General features: G+C 40.4%; 1 protein-coding gene across 1 annotated transcript; it reads left to right on the top strand.

Moving 5' to 3' along the window:
- Positions 1 to 972: 972 nt before the first annotated feature.
- tdrd6 (tudor domain containing 6) lies at positions 973 to 14,199 on the top strand. The gene is made up of 17 exons (XM_036582597.1): positions 973 to 6,385; positions 6,465 to 6,589; positions 6,745 to 6,825; positions 8,952 to 8,982; positions 9,251 to 9,300; positions 9,401 to 9,455; positions 9,536 to 9,612; positions 9,722 to 9,773; positions 9,881 to 9,945; positions 11,565 to 11,601; positions 11,910 to 11,977; positions 12,804 to 12,855; positions 12,965 to 13,038; positions 13,123 to 13,183; positions 13,699 to 13,769; positions 13,853 to 13,907; positions 14,021 to 14,199. The coding sequence occupies exons 1-17, from the start codon at positions 973 to 975 to the stop codon at positions 14,191 to 14,193; spliced, it is 6,540 nt and encodes a 2,179-aa protein (XP_036438490.1). The 3' UTR covers positions 14,194 to 14,199.
- Positions 14,200 to 16,105: the final 1,906 nt, after the last annotated feature.

Below are 16,105 nucleotides of genomic sequence, written 5' to 3'. Positions count from 1 at the left end.
AAATGTCAATTCATTATTTCTTGCAAGTTTGAAGGCTGATTTTGCTCCTGAGTGGTCAGTCACTGTTTTAAACTGTCCTTTATGGTCAGAACATGGCAAACACCTGTCAAACAGTGGAACATTTCACAAATCTGTCATTGGAGAGTGGGAGAAAGTTTCTGATTAGCTGTCTTTACCAGCTGGAAAAGCACGGCCACAATTTTTGTAATAGTCATAATTTAAGAAAGAAAACAGATTATATTTAGCTGTCTGGTGATGAGTGCCTCTAGGACAGAGGTCAGTTCGCTGTAGGACAGAATAGTTACACCACTTATTTCATCACTCACACTTGGTCACAGGACAACAGATCACCGGTCGCTGCACTCAAACAGGGAATATATAACGCCACATTTCAGACAGTGCTAAAGTATATTTGGCGACTCGTTTCGCTCCTTGACTCCCCTCTCTAGTCATGTCGAAAAACTCAGAAGTGCGCCCTCTCATGGCGACAGCAGAGTAGTGTCGCTTTCCTTGCAGTAGAAAACGCCACCAGGGCTGTTGCTAGAACGTGGAAGTGTGAGAATGGTGTATTATCCTGAACATTTATCGAGCATTTCTTATACTTCTATTGAGGAAAGTTATATCGCCATAATTATCGATAACGTTTTATCACCCACCCCTAGTAACTAGTAACAACAGTTCAGATGTCCATCTCTAATTTTGAGGCATTAAAGTGTTAAGGTTTTTTTTTGTTTGTTTTTCAGTGTGCATTAATAATCCAGCTAAATTAGTAACAGTATAGCTGGAGGAGTAGAAATCATGTGTAGATCACCCCTCACCTCATCTCCAGTTTGACTGGTCTAAGTCAAGTCTTTAATTCTAGCATATCTTTGTTTTTATGGTGTTTGATCCTTTTTACTTTCTTTATAGATACCATGCTTCTAGTCATTGAGAGTCTCTTGAAGGAAAACCTGATTTCTGGAAAACGCTGCAATGTGTTCCATTCCTGGACTTCCATCACCTGGTTCCAGTGTGTCTGTGCTCATCACCAGAGTGAACTTGAACCCTCTTTGCGTTCTGGTAGAGTTTTGGTGCAATTTTGACCAGGACCGGAGACTTGCCTACCAGCGAATGAAAAAAGAGATTCAGTACCCCAGGCAAGTATTTCACGAGGCAGAAGGCAGTCCTGGTGACCTGTGCCTTGTGCGGGTCTACGAAACATGGTATAGAGCCCGAATAGTGTCAAGAAATGCTGCAGACTACAGTGTGTTTCTCATTGATGAGGGCAGAACGCTTCGCGCCACTACTGACACTCTGGCATGGGGCCAGACTGACTTTTTCTACCTGCCTCCTGAAGTTGAATTTTGTGTTCTGGCCAATGTCCTACCCCTGTCCCCTGAAAATAGATGGTCAAAAATGGCCTTGGAGTTCATGAAAACATTCACTGGGAGAAAAGTCACTGCCTGTGTTCAGGATGTTGTAGTACCTCAGCGTACATTTCTGCTCGATATACCATGCCTGTCTAAACAAATGTTTGAGATGGGGTTTGCAAAGAAATTGTCGAATGAAAGGTTCAAAGACTTTGTTACACGTTCTTTGCAGTCTCACACCGAGTCCGTAGATCCGCAAATAACCGTCAAAAACGAACCAGTGGAGCTCCTTGATCAAGCTGAAAAGCAGCACTGTTACATGTATCCAGAGCTGCAAACAGAAACGGTTGAGACTGTGATTGTCACAGAGGTGACGAATCCTCTTCGAGTCTTCTGTCAGCTGAAGGTGTTTTCGCAGGAGCTCAGGAAACTAACAGAACAAATAACTCAGCATTACGAAGGAAGAGTTGGAGCTCTTTTTGCCAGGACTGAGAACCTGGGAGCCCCTTGTGCATCAAGAGGAAGTGATGGCAAGTGGTATCGCTCTATTCTGCAGCAGGTCATGTCCTCAAACAGTGTGGCAGAGGTACTGCATGTGGATTATGGAAAGAAACGATTTGTCCAAGTAGAGAATATCAGACCACTGGCCCCAGAATTCTTCCGCATGCCTGTTGTGACCTATGTATGCTCTCTCCATGGGATTATTGACAGAGGGGTTGGTTGGACAGCTTCACAGATCGACTTCTTGAAATCCTTACTGCTCAACAGAACGGTCATTGCCAAGTTTGAGTATCAAAGCCTTTCAGAGGGTGTCCACTATGTCACTCTCTATGGAGATGAAAACACAAACATTAACAACTTGTTTGGATTGAGAGAAAAATGCTTAATCGACTCAAAGTCCCATGGAGACTATACAGTTCACAAGAGCTCATCATCTCAGAAGAGCAAGATTTCTGTTGGAAATGAGCCAGAAGGCACTAATCTAACTGACCTGGATTTGAAAGGAAACACACCTGTGTTTTTTACAGAAAGTCTGACACCCAACACTTCCCATGTGGCTGTTGTTAAGCATGTTGACAGTCCTGCAAAGTTTTGGATTCAGACACAAAAGTATGCTGATGAGTTTGACCAGCTAATGGAAGGCTTAGAAGAGCTATATAGTGATCTGGCCAGCCCTGAGGGATTGATTAGGAAGCCTGTACCTGGTCTACTCTGTGTGGCCAAATCTCAAGATGGTGTGTTCTACAGGGCTGCTGTTTGCAAAGTCAGCAATGAGAAAGCAGATGTTTTCTTCCTTGATTATGGCAACACAGAACTGGTTGACTGTTCCAACCTTCGTGAGCTGCCTCTCAGATTTCAAAAGCTGCCAGCCCTGGCAGTAAAGTGTGCTCTGTACGGCATCCAACCAAGTGGTGAAAGTTGGGATCAAAAGTCCACGTTGTTCTTCTCAAAAGCTGTTCTAGATAAAGTTCTTGATGTGCACGTACTTGCCAAGTGCAATTATACTCATGTTGTCAAGGTAATTGATTCTGAGTCAGATGGAGAAAAAGATTTATCCAAGTTGCTGTGCAGTGTAGGCTTTGCAGAGAGTGTAGGACTGAAGAAAGCTATAGATAAGCCTGTTGTCAAAGGCTACCCTCAAAAGGGACACACCTGTAACATGACTGAGAAACACATGTCTCCAACATCCAGTTCACCTGCTGTAACTGAGACCAGAGCTGCTTTCAAGGAGTACTTGTTTCCAATTGGGAGTTCAGTTGAGGTTACTGTGTCTTGTATTGAGAGCCCAAATGATTTTTGGTGTCAAAAAGCTAACAATGCAGAACGTCTGAAACTGCTAATGCAAGACCTCCAGGAATACTATGCAAACAGTCAATTTCAAACGCCTTTAGAATCGGCCTGTGTTGCTCGTCATCCAGAGAATGGAATGTGGTATAGAGCCTTGGTCATTCAAAGGCACCAGACTCCCCATGTGACTGTGCTGTTTGTTGATTATGGACAGACGATAAAGGTTGCCATACATGACCTTCGCCGCATTAATCCAGCATTCCTGAAGCTGAACGGACAAGCCTTCCGGTGCAGCTTATACAACCTGATTCATCCAGTCTCTCACTCCCCATCAGACTGGGGCCCGGATGCCACATCACAGTTTAAAGACTTTGTGGATAACGCAGCCTCTATGAATGTGGTCTTGAAATGTACCGTGTACGCTGTAATGTATGATGTTCAGAAAGTGGCGTTCAATGTGGTGGATCTGGAGACTCCTTTCCAAAGTGTTTGCAACCTTCTTGTCCAGAGAGGTTTGGCTGACCGTGCACCATCTAAAAAAGGCCCTCTTCCACCTTTTCACCTGAACACATACTACTATTCCACACATGGTGTAAAAACTGGGTCTGAAGAAGATGTAAACATCACCAGTGTAAAAAGTGTCAGTCATTTCTTTTGCCAGCTTGAAAGAAATTCTGCACAGATTGAAGAACTTGCAGAGAAAGTCAACAACTTATGCAGTCAGCTGGAGAACGTTGACTGCCCAAAGACCTTTGGAAAAGTTTGCTTTGCAAAATACACAGATGGTCTGTGGTACAGGGGACAGATTACATCTGCAAAGCCTTCAATTGTTGTCAACTTTGTGGATTATGGGGACACGCAGGAAGTTGAGAAATCTGATATCCTTCCAGTTCCATTTGAAGCTGGTGAAATTATGTCCGTACCTGTACAGGCAATTGAGGGTGGGCTTTCTGACATACCTGAAAACGTGCCAAGTGAAGTAAATAATTGGTTTGAGAATTTTGCAACTGATCGCCCTCTCAAAGCATTGGTAGTAGCCAAAGAACCAAGCGGCAAACTAATTGTTGAGCTTTATGATGGGAAAACTCAGGTGAATGCAATGATCAGAGAGAAATTTCATATTGAACGAGAGAGAAATGAACAGGTTACTGTAAAAGGATTTAATTTCAAGGATCAGAACGCACAAAATGTGTCGCACAGAGCGAATGAAGGCTTCATTCGTGACGGAGCACGTTCAGTCATTGAGGCTCATGAAAACGTGCATGGCTTTAAAAGAGGAAAAGAACCACAGCAGACTCCTGATGACTGGAAATCCCTAAAAAATAATGGGTCCAAGCCAGCTGAGCACCCAGTGAAGTCCCAAGGTGGAGACATGGGAAGAGACATGACCCAAGTGGAGTCGAGGCATCTTGGTTCTCATAGAGAATCCCATACTGAATCTGCAAGTGTAAGTAGTACCAAACCATGTGGCCTAAAAGAAGCCGAGCTTCCCTTGAAAGAGATAAAACCCGGAATGGAAGAGGAAGTGTTCATCTCTCATTACAGTAGTCCTTTGAGCTTCTTTGTTCAGTTACTAAACGATGAAGATGACCTTTGCTCTCTGGTAGAGAAGTTAAATGATGACCAGTCAGAGTTTGTGCCCGTCAACCCTAATGACATTCATGAAGGTGACCTGGTCAGTGCAGTGTTCCCTGACGATAGCTGTTGGTATCGCGCAGTTGTCAGGAAGATGCCCATCAGTGACACAGTTGATGTGGAATTCATTGATTTTGGAAACAGTGCAAAGGTTTCAGTCTCGCAGATATGCTCTCTGGACAGATTACTGTCTTCACATCCAAGATACAGCATTCACTGCTCACTGACTGGAATGAGAAACGCTGACAGTGAAGTGGCTTCTACCTTCAAGAAAGAAATTGAAGGAAATGCTGGTAAGGTTACATGCACATTCATCGAATTGGTAGGGTCTGTGTGGGAGGTCAAACTTGAGGTCAGTGGTAAGCTGTTGGGATCTACTTTCTCCAGTGATGCATCCATCACAACTGCACCAACAAATGCATTAAAGAGCTCAGTCACTGAGTGCGGGCTGTTTGCCATCAATCTTGGTGCGTTTTATAAGAATCCTGATATTTCGGAAGGACTGACCATCACTGGATATGCCTCATTCGTCAGTGGGCCACAGCTTTTCTGGTGTCAGAATGCAGAGACAGAAAAACTGCAGAGGATTTCTGATGTAATACAAAAGGCTGGTAATGCTTTGGAAACTGAAGCTTTGAGTGATGAATCCTTGACGATTGGAAGTGGATGCATTGCCCTTTATCCTGAGGACAAGCTGTGGTATCGTGCAAAGGTGACCTCACGAGAATGTGATACACTATCCGTTAGATTTGTTGACTATGGAAACGAGTCAAAAGTTGAAATGAGTGAGGTCAGACCCCTGCCGTGTGAGGTGTCCGATTTGCCTCCTCAGGCATTTGCCTGCCAGCTTAATGGTTTTGATATTTCAGAGGGCTCCTGGAATGACAAGGCAGATGATCAGTTCTTTGAGCTCATCACTGACCAGCTCTTGAAAGTCACAGTTTTGAAACTGGGCGGCTTGTTTGATGTAGAGACTCCTCATTTTGTTAGTCTAGAATGTGGTGAACTCGTCATCAATGATGCGATGAAAAATTGTTGGAATTGCAAGAGCACGTCATTTGAAACAACAAATGCACCACTAGTTCCTTCTGTTAATCCTTCGGTGGTTATTGAAATTGGATCTTACGAATGTGTAGCTGAAGCTACAGTAAGGCCCAAGGAGTTTCCTCAGACAGCTGTGGAGTATCCACAGGATGACATTTGCAGTTCAACAGTTGAAACGCATCACCCAGAAGTAGAATGTGAAAGTATAATGGTTGGGCATCAGAAACAGGATACATCAGATACAAGTGATGCTGACATGGGCATAATACCATCTCAGGATGAGGAGTCTGGATTAAAGAACATAAGAGAGCTGGTTGTAGTCGAAGATCTAATTACAAACGAGAAGTCCCAGTTGACAGAGACCTCTGCAGGCACTGAAAATCTTGCCACTAATGAATTGGCTGTAGCGATGGATTCAGGTTTAAATGTTTCGAACAACGTTCATGAGAACCTGGTGGAAATTTCACTTCAGAAAGACCAGCTCAGTGATGAAAAAGATGAAAAACATTCATCAACTCCAGAACACAAACACAACAGGATTGAGGACGATCCCGAGATTATTAAATCAGGTATGTTCAAATCACATTTACAGGATATGCATTGCATTACATGATTTTTATGCATATATTAAAATTCTCGATTCTTAAGACTTGGGGTACATACGGAGGGCTGCAGAGAGAAATCAGATTGGATCAGAATGTGTGATTTGGTCCCATGCGCACAAGAACTGGTGCCGAGCACAGATTTTAAAGATTTCTGACGATACTACCTTGGTAAGTATATATCTTGCTGTGAACTCACTCATAGCAGTGAACATCATAACCTTAACTGTTGATTTTTACCCACAATAAATGGTCAGTATTCAGGTGCAATTCTAAAATAATGATATATATAATTTATGAAACAATATTTGGTGCTTGTTTTACAGGTACTGCTTTTGGACCATGATTCTGAGGTGGTGGTAGATCCTGTTAACATCTTTGAAATCGTACCAGCGCAACTATTGCAGGTAAATAATAGGCAAGGTAATAATCTGTCTCATCTTTATTCAACTGCAAAAAATTTTGTCCCATCCAGTTAGTGATGTGCTGAATGCACTTATAAAGTGAGTCAAGGGGACCATAGTTGTTTGGGGAGAGGGCCAAGTAGATCTGAGTATCATCTGCATAGCTGTGATAAGATATCCTATAGTCTTACATTATTTAGCCAAGTAGCAACATGTATAAATTAAGAATTGCCCAAGAATTGAACCCTGGGGAACCCCACAGGTCACTGGCACACTCTCAGATACATTTTCTGTTTGCACAGAGTAGTCTCTGCCTTGCGGGTATGAAGCGAATCATTTTAGGACAGTTCCTGAGAGACCAACCCAGTTCTCAAGTCTGTCTATTTTATGGTCAATGGTATCAGGGGCAGTGCTGAGATCAAGCCATAGTAGAACAGATGTTTTTCCACAAATATATTTAAAAGAATATCAACCTTAATTAGAGCCGTCTCAGTACTATGATTATTCCAAAAACCTGACTGAAGTTTGTCTATACAGCTATTTAAGGATAGAAAGCCACTGCTAGATTTTTCTTTTTTAAGAGTCTTCACAACTGCAGTTTTTTAATTTGTTACCCTGCGTTCACACCAGCAGCGACTTTTCGCCTCTTGTCGTCCAAATTGCTTATCGCTCATCGCCCGTGGCCGTTTCTGAACTCAAGTGGACCGTTGGTTGCCATGGTTTCACTGACGCCAAGCACAAATCGGATGCATTCCCACTAGAAATAAAAGACCTGGTGAGAAATCACTTGTGTGCTTATTTTTGTTTAATCCCCATGTCTGTGCAGTCAGTTTGTGAGGAAAGCGGTCTTTGGTCTTTGCGATTACTGCCTATTGGCAGCAAAAGCACTGCTGCCATTATTCCACCTGTAGTAGGAACAATTATCTAGGAACCAAAAAATGGAGTGTACCGTTCCACAGTGGCGGAGATGAAGCGCGTACTACACTGCTCAATCAGAGAACTTGTAGAGAGGAGAATTACCACTCTGCAATGTCTTCCAGGTTTTTCAGACGAGGGCACTCCCGAGTGAGTCCAAAATGAATGGGTTGATATGGAGCATTTGAGCAAAACCATAGTTTATGAATGCTTAAACATTTTTAATGTAAAAGAATGCGATCATTTCCTGAACACAGAACAGCATAAAACATTTTAACACCGCTGTTATATTTTTAAGAGCTTTTAAACTCGAGCTATAGGAGTTTAAAACAGCACCTCATGTACGTCCATGACGTTAATGAGCTGCTCCATTCGCCAATCAGTCACGCTCTAGCAGTAATGCCCTCCTTCTGCTGCCCAAAACCCGTTTGGTGTAGAAAAAAGGAAATATATCGGTAAGATTTCCTTGTTTTTTTTTAGTGAAATACATCCTCCTACTTTCTAAAATTTAAAGAAAAGTTCTGGCCGAGGGATTAGAAACTATTTTAACTTCTCGTTTTTAGCCATTGAGCTCCATTTACTCCCATTCATTGAGGACTCACTTGCGGGCACCCTCTGCTGTTTAACAGGCCTGTTTTTGATATAACAGGGAGAATAGGAAGTGGCCAGGCTCCTCATAAAACGGCTCTGGATCAATGCTCAGTTCCTATTGGTAGTCGCCCCATCGCTTCGCTCCTTATTAGAAAGGTAAAACTCCGCTCAACTTTGTCACGTCACTGACTCCGCCCACTTTGCGTCGCCAACGTTCGCTCCGCCTCCTGTGGCCGGAAAACGCCAGCTCTGGCCGCTTTGTCACGTCACTGCTGGTGTGAATGCAGGGTTAGGAGAAACGCCTGATGTGAGTGAGGTGTGTACTGTCTCAAGTATGTCTGATGCTATTAAGTAAAACACATTCCTTAAAAAGTTAGTTAGTATTGTCAAGACTACAAGTGGAGGATTTGCGATGACTATCGATTAAAATTTCATTATTGATCGCACTAAACTGGGGCACAGTTTAAGACAGTTTAATCCTTTGTAAAACATCTTTTGCCACAGGATTTACAGTTGCTCATTTTGCTCCTGTTTGAATGTTTGTAGAATTTTGTGTGGCGTCATTGAACACTGGCACCACATTCATTTTAAATGTTTTAATTTACTGTGATTTATACCTACAGGTTCCTTGTGGTGGCGATACCAGTATACCAGGTACAATCACCTCTGAATTAAACAGATATTTGCAATATATTTAAGGCAGTGCAGACTTGAAAACCTGATCATGATTCTTTGTGCTGTTTGATAAAATACAAAAAGAAATGGAGTCATTAGACTAAGCTGAACAGTCTAGCTTTAGTAATAAATTGTGAAAGTAGTGGTAAACAGATTTAACAGTTATCTTGTGTAGATGTGATTGACTACTGTACAATCGCAATATTGTATGTCACATTGACATTTAATCTGCAATGCTGCCTCATAGAAGAAGGCAAAGAGATGTTGGAGGAACGAAATTCTGATCTTCTGTCAAAGGTAGGTATGCATGTCATTTTGTTATTTAGGAGGAAATCAAAGGAAAAATGCATTACAGACATGGTTAAAGTGATAGTAATTCTGACACACTTATTAATAGGCTGAAGAAACAGAGCATGAAGCTGTAGCCAGTTTTGCATCTGTGGAACCTTCTGGTAAGAGAATTTATTCTTTTGTTTTAAATTATTTTTTTTGACATTTTGTTTACTTGAAAATCTTTGAAATGCCTCTTTAGAATTAGACGACGAGGAGATGGTTGAAGAGTCTAGTGCTGTGGTTGTGAGGGATCTGTTTGTTATCCCTGAGGAACAGGTAAATATGTTTTGAGACTTAGTGAATGCAGTCAAATTTGAACATCACTGGAGGAGTTGGCTGAACATTTCTTCATTGCTCCAGCTGTCTTCTGTGCTTGTTATTGCAGCCTCAAGATAAAGATGCCTCCTGGTCAGGTTATTTGATGGGAGATGCTGAGAGTGAGTAATCTTATTTGTCTAGCCAACATAGAGTCTATCATTGGTGGGGCAGCTGTGGGACCATCATGGAAAATGTGATGCCCATCATTGTTTTTAATTTTGATTAGCAGAACCTTTGTATGAAGATGAGCACAAAGGCTCCGATGAAGGCCCTGATATTCCTCTGGAAATGGTAAGATGGTGCTTGACCTGTGCCTCAACTTGAAATTGACAATGGACCATTTTACATTATTAGTTCATGAATTATTAGGCACGATTCATGATATCTTTTAAAAGGCAAAAGTTCTTGTTTTTCCATAAGCTTCCATCAAAGTATAATGACTTGTGTCTGATTCTAAAATGACTTCGGAGTTAAACGATAAAATAATTTTGCTATTCGGGGAGTCAAGTGACCTTTATTTCTATAGCACATTTAAAAGACAAGTGTCGACCAAAGTGCCCCGCAATATCAATTAAAATAACCACTACTATCTAATCAAAACTATACAATACATTGATACAAGACGAATAAAAAGCAATAAAACAAACAAACGCAAAATAAAACAAAATAGAAAAGCTACAGTGGCAAGACGGAACCAACCAAGACAGAACAGTTACTGAGTGCATAATCATTAAAAAAAGACTCTCAAGCTTGAGGAAGTAGATGGGTTTTAAGATTTAACTTAACCTCTATTGTGGGGGATTCCTCTGTGAAAAGCGGAAGACTGTTCCAGAGTCTTGGGGCAGCTACAGAAGTCAAATATTCAAGGAGTATCCGTAAAAGTTAATGAACAGATGTCTGGTTAACTGCAGGAAGGGAAAAACTGGAAAGGCTGAAAATAATGTATGGCTGTAAGCTTTTTAGGTGTAGAGCAACCCACTGAGAAATGCACTTGAAAATATGTTTTTATTCAAAAACAGCTGAGGGACATTAGTAGGTTTTTTATGTCAGGTGAGTACTGAAGGTTTCTTCTTCAAATAATCTAATGAGCTAACAGCTAACCACAGTCATGTCGGATGCTGATGAGTATTTGTCTTTTACACAAGGATTTTCTCCTCAGTGGACGACGTGCCAACATGTTCTTTGTCAGAAATCATTCCTGGACTTTTATCGGCTAATATCAGCCAGGCTAGTTAACCTTGTTAGTAACATGGCCGCGCTGTCTCTCTTCTCAACTATGTCCTCAACAGTGCACCGTTGGAGGCGCGGTCACATTCATGCACACGTATTTCAGAGTAGCGAAGTATAATATTCTTAATCACACATACAAGCAAAACTTAGTTTCACTGAATTGCTGGCCTGTATATTTTCTCCATCTTTCCAAGATGAAATGTAACAAATCACTATCCAGGTTATTATTCATTTCAGTTTTCAAATACTGGCACTGTATAATAATACTGGCAATAACAATAATAAAAATCATAATAATAATTATAGTTTTAATTTATATAGTACTTTTCATGCCGGTGGCAGCTCAAAGTGCTTTACAGACAAGTGATAAACAGTAATACAAGAAATTATAAGTATTAATTTAGAATCATATAAGAAAATGACACAGATCAAATTAAAAGATAAATACCACTCCTTGGGCTGTTCGCAGGTACTTAAGTACTCGTTTCACATCCCTACCCCTTTCACCACTGTCATCCAAGTGAAAGCTAGTTTTGAGACGCATCCTGATACAGTTTCACTCATGTTACAGATGGAAAATGTGTTGATTTCTCATTCCCATTTATTTCAAACAGGATGTGATCTTTAAGACCAGTTCCAGAAATGTTTAATGATGTTTAAAAAGAATATTTCTTCTGTAGGGTGAAATGTTTGAAGATGTTTCGGCTGAGCAAAAAGGTAAGTAAAATATTTTCATAATCAATGTATGACTTTGGTGTTTCTATTTTGAATATTTGTTTCACATTTCATATTTAATTAATTTACATTAAATCAGAATGCTTTCCTGCACGAATGAGACAAGACCTTCAGCTTTTGTTTATTTCTGTATGTAATTTTAAATGCACATTTGTCTTTTTGTACAAATAAAAGTAAGGCATTACTATAAGGACAGCATGGTGTATTACATCAAAACTGTACTTGATAAAATGCTGTAAAATTTTTGGAGGAAAAGAAGTTCAGTGGTTTCCTTCATTCTTCCTGAGCAGAACCAGTGTTGGAGATGGATCCAGTATTAGATCTAGGACAGAACATCAGTTCTGATTCAGAGGTTCAGGTAAAATACTGAATTGTTTGCTTTTGGAGGGATTTTATAAAGTTACCTTTTTCAAGCAAACTGTGTTACAAAATACCCTGATCTGCCATAACATTAAAACTTTGTTTCTGCACTCACTGTACATTTTATCAGCTCACTGACCAGATAGGAGCACTTTGTAGCTCTAAAATTACAGACTGTAGTCCATCTGTTTCTCATTATGCTTTTTTTAGCCCCCTTTTACCCTGTTCTTCAGTGGTCAGGACCCCCACAGGACCACTACAGAGCAGGTTGTGCTGGTACAGTGCTGCTAGAGTTTTTAAACACACTGTCCACTCTATTAGACACTCCTACCTTGTTGGTCCACCTTGTAGATGTAAAGTCAGAGACTGACTTTACATCTACTTTACATCCTCTAGTCCTTCATCAGTGGTCACAGGACGCTGCCCACAGGACGCTGTTGGCTGGATATTTTTGGTTGGTGGACTATTCTCAGTCCAGCAGTGACACTGAGGTGTTTAAAAACTCCAGCAGCACCGCTGTGTCTGATCCACTCGTACCAGCGCAACACACACTAACACACCACCACCACGCCAGTGTTACTGCAGTGCTGAGAATGATCCATCATCCAAATAGTACCTGCTCTGTGAGGGTCCATGGGGGTCCTGACCACTGAAGAACAGGGTAAAAGCAGGCTAAGAAAGTATGCAGAGAAACAGATGGACTACAGTCTGTAACTGTAGAACTACAAAGTGCTCCTGTACGGTCAGTGAGCTGATAAAATGGACAGTGAGTGTAGAAACAAGGTTTAATGTCACGGCTGATCAGTGTGTGTGTTTTCGTTTAGGCTCAAACTGAAGATGCTGTGGAGACACGTCCTCCGGTCGAGGAACCGAGAGGTCTGTTTATGTTTTCTTTCATTTATTGAAAAATTTAAAACTTAATTCACCTTATCTGAAATAATCTTCATCTCTTTGTTTATTCTTTTGCAAGATGTTGTAACATTAGATCAAAGTGCCAGTGAGGTCAGTAAGGGGGAAGATGAGCTGATAGATTTCCTTGCAGCAACACCGCTAGAGAAGGTACTTTTTTTTTTTTTGCATTAGTTCCAGTAAATATATGGATTATAAGTATTATAAAGCTAAAACCTTAATATTGGCTCGTAGGTCCAGAATGTGGAACTTGGGGCTGAACCTGATCTGGATGCTTTGATTGAAGAAGTTAACAGTAAGACATTTTAACCTATTTAAAGTACAGTGACTTGTTGTCCTGTTGATTTTCAATGAACACATGCACAACATATTATACAAGTGTGAAGGGGTTCTAATGGTGAAAACATTGATTAGCATGATTAGTTTATTTCAAATAATAATAATGGTGTTGCACTTAATGTCCCTATGTGTATGCCACCCTGTCACTGATACCTCTTAACTATGCTAACGGAAGAGGAAACACAAGTTACACCAAACAGGAAACCAGGAACCTATTGGGTGGAAAAAAAAAAGAAAAGTAAGTCCTCTTGCCAATAGAAAAGCAACTTTTTCCCCTCACAGGGTAAACAGGTTTTGGTACATTGGCATATTGTGGGACATGAGTGCATAGTTATTACTTTAGGTAAGCAAAGTCTTCAAAAGCAAAACTGAGACGAAAATAAAAACCCTTTTAAAAAAGTCTCAGAAGTCTTTAATTTCTTGTTAAATGGTATGGTGAGTGTTTTCTGACATCCTGCTGGTTCTTAATAGGTTTTACAGAAGATCTGATTGATTTTGTGAGTGATCCTGAACTGGACTCGGACACTGCATCTGACGACACGGTATGTTACGATAATGCTGCTGTCCGCTTGAAGTACTCTTGGTATGTAGATATTATGATAATTACTGCTTGTCTTAACCTTAGCTTCCAGGAGATAAGGTGGGCACTGAACCTCCTCTTGCTGTGACAGCATCTTCTGGTGAGTTCTCAGAAAAACAACAGGAAAACCTCTGATAAGACAAGATTAAAGGTCTTTTTTCTATCTGTCATCAGGTTCTGTACTTACACAGAAATCACTCACATGCTTTGCAGGCTTGGATGCAAAAGCATCCGTTTCTGAACATCCTGACTCAGAAGAGCTCAGCGTTTCCAGAGTTTCTCACCTCGCTCTCAGAGTTCAGGACACGTCTGACGATGATATTATCTTTGTGAAAGCGTGGCAGGTACCTTTAACAGAGGCAAGTGAGCCAGATAGCGGAGAGTAACTGCTGATTACTTAAGCACACTCTTATTCTAAGACAGATCTGTGGAAGTCACTTGGTTTCATTTTGCCACTTATTGATTTGTACCCTGCCGTCACTTTTCAGTAACCTTTAAGTGCTGGGGCTTCCACTCAGTCTGAAACCTGTGCTTGAGAAGCTGATTAGTAATTCTATAATGAGCACTTATCTGTTTTGTAATATCATTATTATTTCTGAAAACTAGAGATTTAATGTTCTGTTTACTTTTTCCCACCATGGGTTTCCTGTTATTGTTCGAGTGCTTCAGCTTTACCAAATCAAATACTTCATTACAGAAGAGATTTTCTTTCATGGTTTCAGTAAAATGTTAAGTCTGAAAGTGATCCACATTAAGTGCTACATGTTGCGAATTGACAACAAGGAAAACACTTTTTTGTTTGTGCGATAAAAATAAACAGCATTTTTCATACTTTTTGTAGTACTTTTTTTACATTTTACTGACATGATTTCCAGTCTGTACAGAGGTTTGAGTTTTGGAAAAGAAATCAAGGACTTGGGTTTTGCAGAAGCAGAAGAAGTTGCACATTGTAAGTATCATGTCCATATTTATGAAGATCATTGACTGGTGTTCTGAACAGAGCTGTACACTTGACTATAAACCTAACACATCATAGTTGAGACTATAATTAGTCAGTGGAGGCTTAAACCTTTTCTACAAATAAAAAATGCTCAGAGATGTCGTCGGCTGCGCTGTCTAATTACCCTTTCATGGGTCAGTGTTGCAGAGTTCAGGGCGACGTAGTGAATTTACACCAGGGTCCGTTGTCTTTTTACACAATTTACAAAAACTTTTTCTTTTAAATGAAGTCTTAAGCGTAGTGTGTACCACACTGTTCATCTCCTTTATTTTTGCAGTATACTTAAAAATGAGTGAATACAAAGCTTGACCAGTTAAAATCTTACATTCTGACACATTTATTAAAATCTTAGTTTAATGTTACTCTTTAACAGGGGTCACTGAATCTTGTCCACAAAGGGCTGCCGTGGCTGCAGGTTTTCATTCCAATCAACCAGAAACTCGCCTGATTCTACTACTTCAGTCAGTTGGCCTGTCTCCAAACAACTGGCTAGTTATATGAGGTGAGTTCTTGCTTTGTTGGAATGAAAACCTGCAGCCACAGTGACCCTTTGTGGATAAGATTTGTGACCCCTGCTCTATAAAAATGGATTAAAGTACAACAAAGCTTAAAATGTCAAACACGTCTTGGCTGATTGACTCCATTTGGAGTGGGGGGGGGGATTGTGCAAATTAGATTTTTTGCTTTGATTTTAAGTTGACATTGGGAGGCAGGCCTATGTTTTTTGTTTAGGAAAGACAAAAATGCATGTATTTTAACTCTCAAGCATCAAGTCCCTAAAAGCACACAACTTGCATAGTCTATGATATCATAGACACAGAAGAACAAAACTAGTTGCACCTAAGTGAAAGTAAATTTTAGGAAGACATCCAACTTTTTGCAGTATATTTAAAAATCAGTAAACACGAAGCTGTAAAATCTTAAGTGCTTTTCACTTTTATTATTGCAACATACATTAATATACAACCTAAACATTTCATTCTAGGAGAAAAGGTGTTTTGTAGTGTAAAAACTTTGTACTGACTGCTTTAAAGAGCATTAAAAACTTTAGAAATTGATAAATCACCCAGATAAACTTGACACATGCTTAAAACTGATTGCCAACAAATGTACATGCTTATTGTTTGATAGAAAAAGTTATGATCAATGATTAACTCGGGTACTGAGGTAATTAATAACGTGTGTGTGTATGTATGTATGTATGTATGTATGTATGTATGTATGTATGTATGTATGTATGTATATACTGGTCTCCAGAAAGAGATCCCTTCATTTAGCAGTGTTCCAGATTCACCACG

The sequence above is a fragment of the Colossoma macropomum genome, unplaced genomic scaffold, assembly GCF_904425465.1.
Source record: "Colossoma macropomum unplaced genomic scaffold, Colossoma_macropomum, whole genome shotgun sequence".
In the NCBI taxonomy this organism is placed as follows: domain Eukaryota; kingdom Metazoa; phylum Chordata; class Actinopteri; order Characiformes; family Serrasalmidae; genus Colossoma; species Colossoma macropomum.
Note: the sequence above shows the minus strand (reverse complement) of the source record. Positions and strands in the feature narration are given on the sequence as shown.